At 34.4% G+C, this 12,678-nt stretch overlaps 1 protein-coding gene across 1 annotated transcript; it reads left to right on the top strand.

The window, feature by feature from the left end:
• Window positions 1–861: 861 nt before the first annotated feature.
• LOC120198237 (B3 domain-containing protein REM16-like) lies at window positions 862–2,895 on the top strand. The gene is made up of 5 exons (XM_039199592.1): window positions 862–966; window positions 1,140–1,269; window positions 1,357–1,927; window positions 2,182–2,396; window positions 2,521–2,895. Exons 2-5 carry the CDS (start codon window positions 1,159–1,161, stop codon window positions 2,893–2,895), a joined length of 1,272 nt encoding a protein of 423 aa, XP_039055523.1. The 5' UTR covers window positions 862–966; window positions 1,140–1,158.
• Window positions 2,896–12,678: the final 9,783 nt, after the last annotated feature.

Here is a 12,678-nt window from a genome sequence, read left to right as displayed (position 1 = left end):
TAAAAGTATGGTACTGTGATATGTCTCTTGTTTCTGTTGGTGTTCCCATTGAGAGTAATTCCTTGTTAGAAGATGGATTTCTTTTTATCCATTTTTGTTATATATATATATATATATATATAACAGTATTACATATTTGTGTATAACATTAGTGGTGCATACAAGTGTATCCTACAACAAAAATTTTATCTTTTTTAATTTTGATCTTTGTATTTTTTTTAAATTTAGTCATTGTAATTCAAACAAAAATTACAATCAAATCAAAATCGTCAATAACTATCATTATCTCCAACAATATCATAATTAAAGAAACGAAATTAAAAACATAAATTATTAATAAATATCAAAATATTCAAAATTAAACATGCAATTTCAAACTTTGTGAATTCATTTCATTTTAATCACTGTAATTTTTTTTAATTTTATAATATAATTATAATTCAAAAACTAATATGATTTAATTTCCTTTTTATACTCATTGTTTCACTTAAATAGATCAATTAAAAAATCATTTTTATAGTTATAATTTCGTTTTCTTTCGATTTAATTTCAAAATTTACAAAAGAAATGGACCATAGTCACTTGCCAAAAACTTTTAGTGATATTATTCAAATCAAAATTGATCTCTAAATAATTTGTTAGATGAATATTTCCTTTTTTCCCCTTACATTTCCTCCTCAATTAGCCTAAAAATTGAACCTTGTAAAAGGTGTACATATAAAACGAAACGATTAGGAGTTGGAAAAAAAAAGAAAAGAAAAGAAAAAGGAGAGCAGAGCAATGTACACAACAAGACCAGACAGCACAGTCCCCGAAGCTGAAACGTGGGAAGTTTTAACTGTGTGTTGCCATGTGTGTTCCACATGTTTTGTTTTGTAAACCAAAACCATAAAAGCTCGTCTTTTAAGGCTTCTATCTAAAAAAAACTCCACTCAAGCTCACTCTCAGCTATTCAAAATCCCTATGGTACTAACATTTCAATGGTCTTTAATCACCATTTTGGTTTGCTTTTGCCTTCCTGTGATCATGAATAATTAAAACCAGTCCTGTACATGAACTGTATAATTCCTATAGTTAATAGCTTCCAATTTCTGGGTTTTCCTTGTCATTTGTTAATCATCTGAGTTTTGAGTTTGCAGATCTGTGTGGTTAGAGCAAATGGAAGATTCATGCAAAAACTGTAGGAACTGGGAAGAGGAAATCTTTTGGACCCATTTTCAGTCCATTCATTTCTCCCAACTTCTCCATGGTGATTTTCTTCAGCGCTTGGTAAGTTGTGTCTTTGCAGTTGCCACAGCCTCTTCTTTCGCTCTCCATGGTGAATTTTATTTACCCTTTCTTTGTCCTGTGCTGCAGGAAATACCGGAAAATTTTGCTAAAAATGTCAAGAAAAGGCTTCCAGAAACTGTGACTCTTAAAGGTCCCAGTGGTGTCATATGGGATGTAGGACTGACAGCAGATGATGATGTCTTGTTCTTCGATGGCGGATGGACAACTTTTGTAAAAGACCATTTGTTGATCGACAATGACTTTTTGATCTTCAAATACAATGGGGTGTCCCATTTCGACGTTCTCATGTTTGATGGCAAGAGCTTGTGTGAGAAACCATCTTCTTATTTTGTGAGGAAGTGTATGCATACGGAATCCCACTGTGAACACCAAACCAAAAGGAAAGCGAGTGAAAATCCTGATGAAATTCTGCACAACTCTTCTCGGTGTGGCCTTGAAAGCAGTCCGGAAAAATCCACCAACAATGACACCGACGCCAGGCCATCCACGAAAGCTATGGAGTACGCGGCTAGTAATAATAAGAAGAAAATCCAAAATTCGGATTCTGGTACTCGGTCCATCATGACAAAGAGGAGCCTTGGAGGCAAACAACCTTCTACTTTTCCTGTAGGAGTGAAGGTCGAAAGACTCGAAACTGGTAGGAGCACTTGGAAGACGTAATTCTAAACATAAAACCTGCATTCCATGGTTGAATTTGTTAAATTGTTATACTAGTACCTAGGTATGGTAGGGGAAGAACTTATAAAATTTTAGGGGTAAAAATAGGTTAGAAAATATCTAAAATATATGAGAAGAACCTGTCACCTAATGTTATGATCACTCCCTATGCATGACTTCGCTTCGTAGCTCGAATTGGGTGACTGATAATTGTACTCTCTTTTCTGCCCTAAGATTCGCATGATTCAGAGCATGAACATACAACAACAGAGTATGAACACACAACAACAGATGGCGATGCCTTCGGCTCATTGTGGCATGCAACAGGTAAAAGGGTTGCGACCCGAGCTGAGAAAATGAACGTCCTTTTAAAGGCACAAGAAGCAGTAACCGATGAAGGTTTTATGGTAGTTATGAAGCCTACACATGTTGACAGAAAGTTTTATATGGTAAACTTAATCCCGAACTCGATCTTGATTATGGTTCTTGTGCATACATTGTTTATCCAATCAAGTTAGACAATGATATTAAAGCTCAGCCATGTTTATTGTCTTCTTTTTCGGGTTTTTGCAGTCTATCCCTATTGCATGGGTGGTTAAACATCTCTTTAAAACAATGACAGATGTGGTTCTTCGTATGAATGAGCGTACATGGAGGACCCGATTTTTTTATCACCGAAATCGCAAAAACGGAGGGTTTTCAGGTGGATGGAGGAAGTTTGTGAAGGACAACAACATAGAAGAACGCGATGTGTGTGTATTTGAGCCTGCAAATATAGGAAGTAAACCAATCATCCTGGATGTTAGCATCTTCCGTGTTCTCCCACCTGCAGTTCATCTGAGACGAGTAAACCATCCCCCGAGCTCGCCACCGGACAAAGTTGACTTGAACTCGACACCAGACATAGTCAAGGTAATCGACGCATCATCATTACGTGCCGGAAAATAGATATGTTATAGTTTTTTAAACGCAGTTAATATGGTTTGCTAGTAGTAGCCTATACTAGAAAACATGACCAGTTGTAATCATATATGTTAATTATATGCGTGTGTTCGCTTTTAGCAATGCATGTATTGTGCAGTATCCAATTTCGTAGATAAACGTTTTAGTAAATCAAATTCTAAAACAGAGAAACACATGAAGAGAACCATGAAGATTTACGCCAGAAGAAGCTCATTTCATCTTAAATCAAGAAAGTATGTTCATTTAGTTATTTATATTCGTTCATTTAATTTTTTAAATCTTTAAAATTAAATAAATGAATATGAATACCTCCGTTCGGTTCGTTAATTATTTATCTCGTAAACTAATCTCTCTCCTACACGGTACACGAAATGAAAGAACCATAGTATTTAAATTTCTAATTGATAATATTTTTTTATTAATTCTAATTGATATTCACTTACTTTTAGTAGGCTACTTTCTCTCCTACACGTCACGACACATGAAACTAAAGAAGTATAGTCTATTTATAGTTGTGCTTCGTAAGTGTGTTTATTTGTCGGTGTACAATGAATCGCCACTTTAAGTATATAGGTAAGTGTAGAAATAAAATTAGATAAACATTGAGGGATATATCTATAAGATAAGGTTGTAATTGATTGCATATTCATATAACCGTCCCTGTTGTAATTCGAATTACATTCGATAATTTTAAGTTTACAAACTAATTACATTTAATAATATTTCAGTTTGATTCGACTTAACTCGTTTACATCCTTAATAATTTAACACTCATATATATATAATAATTTTCTGAGACGCTCTCAATGATCAAATGGATCTTCCTCACTCATTCTCGTCCATTTCATCGATTTTCGCTTTCTCAATCCTCCTTTTCTCACTCTTATGGATATTTAAACACTGTAACACCCTAATTTAGGGGTTAAATTTTAGAAATTATAAAATGGTGATTTTAATTGGTATTTTGGAAGAAAATGGAGGATTAAATTGTAAAATTTCAAAGTTTGCAGACCGTTTTATAAAGTACAGGAAATTCAGTGGCTAAACTCATAGTTTAATATTTTTCTTTAGGAGAAAATATAAAGCCTTCTCCATACGCAGTTTCCATATTGTTTTTCCAGTTTTTCTCTTCCATCAACTCTCTTTTCAACTCTGATTTAATCGCCGTCCGACTTCTGATCGATGAACCGAAACCACTATTGTGTTCGTTGTCGACCGATGAACAAAACCTCTCAAACGTTTTGTTATGAATGACGTCGTTTGTTATTAATTTCAGTCGGAAGTATCGTCGGTGTTAACCCAATTTTCGTTGGTTTTTCGTTGATTCACGTCGATCCGACCATCTGTTTTCGACACCTCCCGCATCATCATGTTCCTTGCATCGTTCCGAGTCCACCGGTGTTCACTATTTATCCATCGTCCCTGACGCGTGGAGGGGTGAGAAAGTTAAAATTTTCGATGTTTCGAAATCGAGCTCTCTGTCGTTCAAAAATTCTGAACCGAGCTTGGTAAGTGTCTCAAAATGCCTTAAAATAATTTTTAGGAATTTTTTCGGGAATTTTTCGACACCGTATCACTGTTCACGTGCCGCACGCGCCGCCACTGCGCGTAGAGGGTGTTAATTTTGTAATTTATTTCTGTTAGGGTGATGTTTGTGTAAAATTTGGGTGTTAGTTTTGTAAATATTTGTATAATGTGACTAATTTTGTAATTAATTTCTGTTAGGGTGATATTTGTGTAAAACGGTCGACTGTGGACCGTTGACCTGCGTTGACCGTCGACCGGTGTTGACCACTGTTGACCAGAACTTTGACCGGCATTGACCGGGCGTTGAACGACCTTTGACTTTGATTGGGTATACCTATTCTGATGTTTTTCGACGTTTTGAATCTTTTTTTGGGGTCTGTTTCACCAAATTTGAACCCAATAAGGTTGTTTTCACTGATTAATCACCAGATTCGATCTGTTTTTCAAAATTAAGCCTAATTTTTGATGAAATATTTATTGTAGACATTAATTTTTCATCATATTATTATTATTATTATTAATATTATATATATTATTATTAAATAAAAAATACAGGCCCAAATACATTTAAAAACCTGACCCAATTATATAACCCTAAACCTAACTAAGGTTTCAACATTTTCACCCAACCACCGCTTCTTTTCCACCGTTGGATCTGGCTTGATCCAACATCCCACAACCTTCTAGATGAAACCCTAGGGTATCATCACCCTAGGGTCCACGACTCCAGCGGCCCCAGCCAACTTCTCCAGCGCTGCTGCCACGCCAAGCTTCCGTTGAAGACTTCAGAAGCTTCCAGCCGCCTTGCCGACGCTCCCACTGCCAGGTGACCCAACCCTTTGCAGCCACAACGCTGCCGCCTCGAAGAAATCTCCAGAAACGCCATGATGCCCTCTCCACGTCGAAGCCCTATGATGAGTCACCACCATAGCTATAGTGACTCACCGAAGGGCTCCCTTTGGACTGGTCCGAGCCGAACACCGTGGTGGCTATAAAAGCCACCACTAAACCTGTAAACAGGGAGAGAACGGAGAAAGACAGAGAGACTACGACAACAACGAAGAATCGGGAGCAACAACAAACCACCAAGAACCATTCGAACCAAAATACACAAAAACGAGAGAAATAGAGAAATAGAAAGAGGAAAAGAGAGTTACCGAGAAGACTACGCAATCGTCGGAGCCACCATACACTGCCGTAAAACCGAAAGGTCGAAGGTAAAGAAAGTTAGATCTACTTCGATTTAAAGGGTTTTAGTCTAAAATAAGTTTGGATTCGGGTTTAGGAAAATAAAAGCTTTTATTTGGGAAAATTTTGTAAAGTCCGACCACCGTGGGTGGTGGCCGGCGGGGGCTGCCGGCGCGGAGCAAGGTGATCAACCGATGATCGGGGTCCCTCCGGATGGAGGCTTTTAGAGAGAGGGAGAGAGATTTATTTCATCTCTCTCTTCTCTTCTAGAGAGAGAAAAGAAATGGAAAACTGAGATAAAAATGGCCTTATGGCCGGTTTAAAGGGGTATTTATACCCTCACCAAAACGACGCCGTTTCGATGAGGGGTGTCTGTGTAATTTTCCTCAAGGGAAAACCACGTCCGCAATCCATGGAAGTTTGTAAAATTTCATTTTGGTCATTGAAAGCAATTTCTAATCCTTTTAATTTGGTCTTTTAAATTTTGTGTTATTATAATTTAGTCACTATATACATGTTTATATATTTAGGGTAAATATTAGATTTAATCCCTTAAATTTTAATAATTTATATTTTAATTTGAATATTATTTAAGGATAAATTACACTGTTAATATTTAAATAAATTAAATTTCAAATGAAATTTAAAGTTTTTTTTACAAGTTTAAAAATTAAAAGTGAAGAGTATAGGAAAAAGGTGAGTTATTCAAATTTATTTTTGGTGGGAGACTGTGTTTGGAAAATGGCGGCTTTCAATTTAAATAATTCAAATTGGATAGTTACTACAACATGTGTCTACAGTGCATCGAAAAAGCAAAGGCACATATTTCTTTTTAATACTTTTTATATTTTAATAACATGTCTAAAAAATATTTTTAAAATTATTAAATAAAACACTGTTCTTTTTAACACATAAGATAAAAGTAGTGTCACTTCAATTATATATTTTAAAACGTAAGAACATTTATTGTTCCTAGATTTTATGTTTTTTTTCTCTTTATGGCCATAAGTTTTATTACTTTTCAATTTAATCTTATAATTTTAATTTTCTTGTTTAAATTATTTTATTACCCTTTATGTTGCAATAATTAAATAATGGTATTTATTATTATTTTATTTCATATGAATATATTTAATAATAGTATTTACTTATTTCAATATTAAGAAAGGGCAGTCTTAACGTAACTGGATGTCATTTTCTGATATTTTTAAATAAATAAATATCCTATTTTTATAAATTATATATATTAATCTATTTTTTTAGAAAAATGTTTTAATACTTATTTATTTTTAATATTAAGAAAAGGATAGTCTTAAAGCAACTAGATGTCCTATTCTGGTATTTTAAAAAATAAATAAATATCTTATTTATAAAATATAAAAATTAATATATTTTCTTAAAGTTATACTAATAAATTTGAAATAATAGGATTATAAATTAAATATATTGTTGAATTCTTAAATTTCCAATAATAGAGACAATTTATAATTAATGAGTACCAATTTTGGACGTTATAGGGGTGCTAATCATTCCCTAAACGTAATCGACCACGAATCCCTTTTTACTAAAATCTTTGGTTATACGCTGATCCGTTTTATCTTTTAAATTATGTTTTATTCAAAAAAATATTTTAAAAGATTGTTTTTAGGTATTTGACCTACCTAACCCAAAAAAAGGTCAATGGCGACTCCCAAAACATTTTAAATCAAAATTATTTATTTCTTCACATTATTTTTCCCGCCAAGTAAAAATTCGTGCTGGGTGAAAACCGGTTACGACAGCTTGGCGACTCCACTGGGGACTGGTCAAGCTTTGAAATTAATTATAAATTGTCTCTATCAATTAGAAATTAAAAATTCATATTTATTTAATTATAATTCTTTTCTTTCAAAATTTTTATTACTCATGATTTTCATAATATTCATTATATTTTAATGTTTTTATTTTATTTTCATATATTAAATTTCATATTATTTGTTTGTCAAAAGGTTTGAATATTTCTCCTCACACACAACACTTGCATTGCATAACATAAGCTTTATAATCAAGCTTGTCCCTTTTAAGTGGGAGTGAAAGCGACGTCTTCGTGAGAATTTATTCTCCGTGTCAGACCTAGCAAGTAGCTTTCGGGGTTCATATGCTCTATATATTCGTGAGAATTTATTCTCCATGTCAGGCATAGAGAAATGTATCCCCTCGAATTAAACTCGATCCGCTTAAGTCTATGATGGACTAGAATTGAGGGTTTGGCAGCCCAAGGGGGCACCAACAAGGACAGTTCGAGTACCTTTACTCCTAGAATTGAAACCCTGCATATAATAAACCTTAGGAAGTCTCCTGATCTAAGACTGTACTGAACCTCTGTCCGTAGGTGTACACAAAGGAGAAATAAGCTCTAGCTTTTAATTTATTTTATTTTATTTTATTTTTCTAAAAAATGCTCGTTAACTAGAAATCATGCGGTTAGGTTAATTTTTCCAAACAAAGCATGGAACTAGAAAGCATGAGGTTAGGATTTTTATATCATCATATATATGATATTTTCTTTCCATTAATTGGTACTAACCAATTTATTTTTTCCTTTCTCATTTTTATTTTTCATACATTTTGCTGTAACTTGTTTATATTAATTTCTTTTGTTTGCATTGCATGATCATGGCATAACTAAAAGGTGTTGACTTGAAAGACTGTTCATCAAATTGGAAAGAAATCAAAAATGGACAAAAAGTTTTATGATCAAGCCAAATATGACGCAACCATGGAATGGCATCCCGAGGGAACACCGAGGATAAATGAGAGCTATTATAACACCCTCAAATCATACCTGACCCGGATACGAGTCCAGGATGTCACATTGACTAAACAAAACCACACTCTTAAAAAAACTGATAAAACATTTGAACTTATATTATTAAAATATAATAATATACATATGTTAATACAAGTTTATATAAAAACTCAGAGCATACACAACTTAACATTCTATTACATGCCAACATTGATTTACATAACAAAATGACATACTATTAAGTTACTTCTGATCTGATAGTTGCAGGAGTAATGTTGTCTAGCTACTTAACCTTGATCGTCTACTTTCTCGGATCATACGTGTGAAACACTCACACGCTAAGTCATCGACTTAGTGAGGCAATATAATAATAATGATAACAAAGAAATGTAATGGAAATGCCATAATTAAATGAAATGAGATGAAATCAAATGCTTAACCATGCCGTTTATATCACCATGTTCTTTACCGGTAAGCATAATATATTAACATTCATGAATTCATATTAATAAGATTATTGGCCCATGATACCATACTGAGAACCTAAGGTATGTGAGTACTGCGAGGTTGTGCACTATGCTGTCACCACAGCTCGTATAAATGCACCGAAATGCCACATAAAATTGCACCGAAGTGTCGCGTAGAATTGCACCGTAGTGCCATATAAGCTTGTCCCTAAGGACCACGTAGAAAATTTCCTTAAGAATCATATACATATGCCAAGGATCAAGTATGTGTCTTAAAAGACCTCACACATGTTCCAAAGAATACATATATGTCCCGAAGGACCGCGTAGACCCTCTACTCTTGGTATGCCAACTATACCTATAGTTCTCATTTACATAACATGGGCTTTCACCATTCCCATAATTTATATTGTATAGACATATAATTTCCATACCTTTATCACATAAACATATCATGTTCCATCATTGTATCACATAGCTTATATAACCTTTCCTGCATATTCATGTCACTTAATGCATATAATATGAATTCATGTAATGTATCATAATATGAAATGCGATCATGTATCAAAATATTGAATCTAGACTTATCACAAGTCTAGAACTGAATATAATACTATATTCATGCTATGCATATGCACTCACCTATATTTCCTTGCTTTTTCCTCGATTGATCTTACGAGGCAATTGTTCTGGAACTTGTTTAGGCTCGGTATCTACAGAGTAATTCATTGATGCTAATCAGTATACTAATTAATATATTCTAAACTATCATTTATTGGGCTAAAAGAAAAGCCATTTTTATCTTTTAATGAAGGTATGCATCGATGCACCACACCATGCATCGATGCATAAATCATATTCGATGTTTATATTTAAGGGGGTACATCTATGCACTCCTTATGCATCGATGCACTGATGGCATTCGATGTTTGTATTTTAAAAGAGTGCATCGATGTACTTCATGTGCATCGATACACCTTGAACAATTTCCGGGATTTATCCTTGATGCATCGGTGCACATGGAATGTGCATCAATGCACATAGCCCAGAAATGTCATTTTAAGCACGAAAATCTCTTTATAATCTTCTATACACTTTATTTTTCACCTCCTTTTATATCCCTAACTTGCATACACTTACTTAAACTAATTATTATCCATTCGATACCTTTAAAACTTAAGAATCCAATTCTCCATATAAAATTTAAGAATTTCACTCAATTTCCAACATGTTCTAAATCGAATTCTGACACTTCATATCCTTTAATTAGCTTGATGACAAGTCAAATCCCACTTCTATTTCTTATTATGAACTATAATCCAAGATTTTACTTTTCTACTCCCTTTCTTTAATCCTTCCTAACCCCATCATCTTATGGTTTTAAGATAACCTAAGCTTTCCTTAAGCTTAGTTATCATCTAATGATCAATAAGAAATCTTAAATTCATCAAGAATTTGATTAACAAGAAAACTCACCTTTAACTTGGTCTCACGGGGAAGAAGAAGAATGAAGAAGAAGACAAATTTGGAAACTTTGGTTCTCTCCAATAGCTTCTACGTGGTTTATTAAATAACCCTAAGTAATATTTAATTATTTCTCTTACTAAAAGACTCATTTGCCCTCTTAATTTCCCTTCTTTGCTTATCCATCCTACATGAAACATTCCCATTAAATCTTTCAACTATTCAATTTATCTACTTTGGTCACTAAATTTTAAAATTCCATAATTTGATCACTAACCCGGTATGAAGGATGTTACAAATCTCCCTCCTTTAAGAAAATTCGTCCTCGAATTTTCATTGCACGAACAGATGAGGATATTGAAATCGCATATCTTCTTCACGTTCCTACGTGGCTTCCTCTACTTTGTGATTCCTCCAAAGAACTTTGACCAACGGAACCGATTTATTTCTCAATTGTTTAACTTCGTGAGCCAAAATTTGTATTGGTTCCTCTTCATAGGTTAAATCAGGTTGAACTTCTACTTGTTCTGGTGCAACAACATGAGAAGGGTCGGACCTGTATCTTCGTAACATGGATACATGGAAAACATTATGGTTTTTGTCCATTTCTAGTGGCAAAGATAATTGATATGCTACTGGTCCTATTATTTTAACAACTTCAAATGGCCTGATGAATCTAGGACTTAGCTTTCCTTTCCGACCAAATCGTAATACTTTTTTCCATGGAGATACCTTCAGAAACACTTTATCCCCAACTTCAAATTCAATCTCCTTTCTTTTAAGGTCCGAATAGGACTTTTGCCGATCAAATGCCACATTTAGGTTATGTTGAATTTCCTGAACTTTCTCTTCCATATCTTGAATCAAATCTGGACCAAGTATATTTCGATCTTTGAGCTCATACCAGTTTAATGGCGTACGAAACTTCCTCCTATATAACGCCTCATAGGGTGCCATTTTAATACTGGACTGATAACTATTGTTGTAAGCGAACTCCGCCAGTGGTAAGTATTTCTCCCACGACCCTTTAAACTCAATGACACATGCTCGCAACATATCTTCTAATATTTGAATTGTCCTTTCTGATTGTCTGTCTGTCTGAGGGTGAAAAGCTGTGCTAAAATTTAAACGAGTCCCCAACGCTCCATGTAAGGATTTCTAGAATCTCGAGGTGAATCGAGGATCTCGATCAGAAACTACAGAAACAGGTACTCCATGCAATCTAATATTTTCTCTAATATACAGCTCCAAATACTTTTCCATAGAGAAATCTGTTCTGACAGGAAGAAAATGTGCTGACTTGGTCAATCGGTCAACAATTACCCAAATTGAATCTCTTTTGTTTGGAGTCAGGGGTAACCCCGAAACAAAATCCATTGTGAAATTTTCCCACTTCTATTGTGGAATGGAAAGTGGTTGGAATAATCCAGACGGAACTTGATGTTCGGCTTTGACTTGTTGACATGTTAAGCACTTGGACACAAATTCAGTAATGCTTCGTTTCATCCCTGGCCACCAATACCGATATTTTAAATCCATATACATCTTAGTTCCACCCGGGTTCATCGTCAATGGACTGCAATGAGCCTCTATCAATAAATCTTTCTTCAACTCTTCATAATCTGGTATCACAATTCTTCCTTTATAATACAAATTTCCATCCGATTTAACCTCAAAGTCTTTAATCTCTTTGCTCTTTACTTGATCAATTCTTGTCAAACACCTTTTATCTTTACTTTGCAATTCTCTTATTCGTTCCAACCATGCTAGTTTAAGTTTTAACTCTGTACATAGAATACCGTCTCCAATTAAAGATAACCTTATATCCATAGCTCGTAAAGCTGCAAACGTCTTTCTACTCAAAGCATCTACTACCATGTTAGCCTTTCCAGGATGATAGTCAATTATTATATCATAATCTCTCAAAAACTCAACCCATCTCCTTTGTCTCAAATTAAGCTCTTTTTGAGTCATAAGGTATTTCAAGCTCTTATGATCCATATACAAATAACATCGTTCTCCATACAGATAATTACACCAAATCTTGAGAGCGAACACCACTGCAACCATTTCTAAATCATGGGTGGGGTAATTCTTTTCATGTAGTTTCAACTGCCTCGATGCATACACTACCACCTTCCCTTCTTGCATTAATACACACCCCAACTTACTATGGGACGCGTCACTGTATACAACAAAATTTTTGCCAGATTCCGGTTGAACCAATATAGGAGTTTCTGTCAGAATCCTCTTTAAAGCTTCAAAACTTTCTTGACATTCAGAAGTCCAAACAAACGATACATTCTTTCTCATCAGCTTCGTTAAAGGCAG

This window comes from Hibiscus syriacus, unplaced genomic scaffold, assembly GCF_006381635.1.
Source record: "Hibiscus syriacus cultivar Baekdansim isolate YM2019G1 unplaced genomic scaffold, ASM638163v2 tig00117056_pilon, whole genome shotgun sequence".
Classification (NCBI taxonomy): domain Eukaryota; kingdom Viridiplantae; phylum Streptophyta; class Magnoliopsida; order Malvales; family Malvaceae; genus Hibiscus; species Hibiscus syriacus.
Note: the sequence above shows the minus strand (reverse complement) of the source record. Positions and strands in the feature narration are given on the sequence as shown.

Bases quoted from the DNA above. Each gene is read 5' to 3' on its own strand.
- LOC120198237 (XM_039199592.1), top strand. From the start codon at position 1,159: ATGGAAGATTCATGCAAAAACTGTAGGAACTGGGAAGAGGAAATCTTT. The intron at 1,928-2,181 runs GTAGGAGCACTT...TTCTGCCCTAAG, and splicing joins GGTCGAAAGACTCGAAACTG to ATTCGCATGATTCAGAGCAT. The intron at 2,397-2,520 runs GTAAACTTAATC...GGGTTTTTGCAG, and splicing joins TTGACAGAAAGTTTTATATG to TCTATCCCTATTGCATGGGT.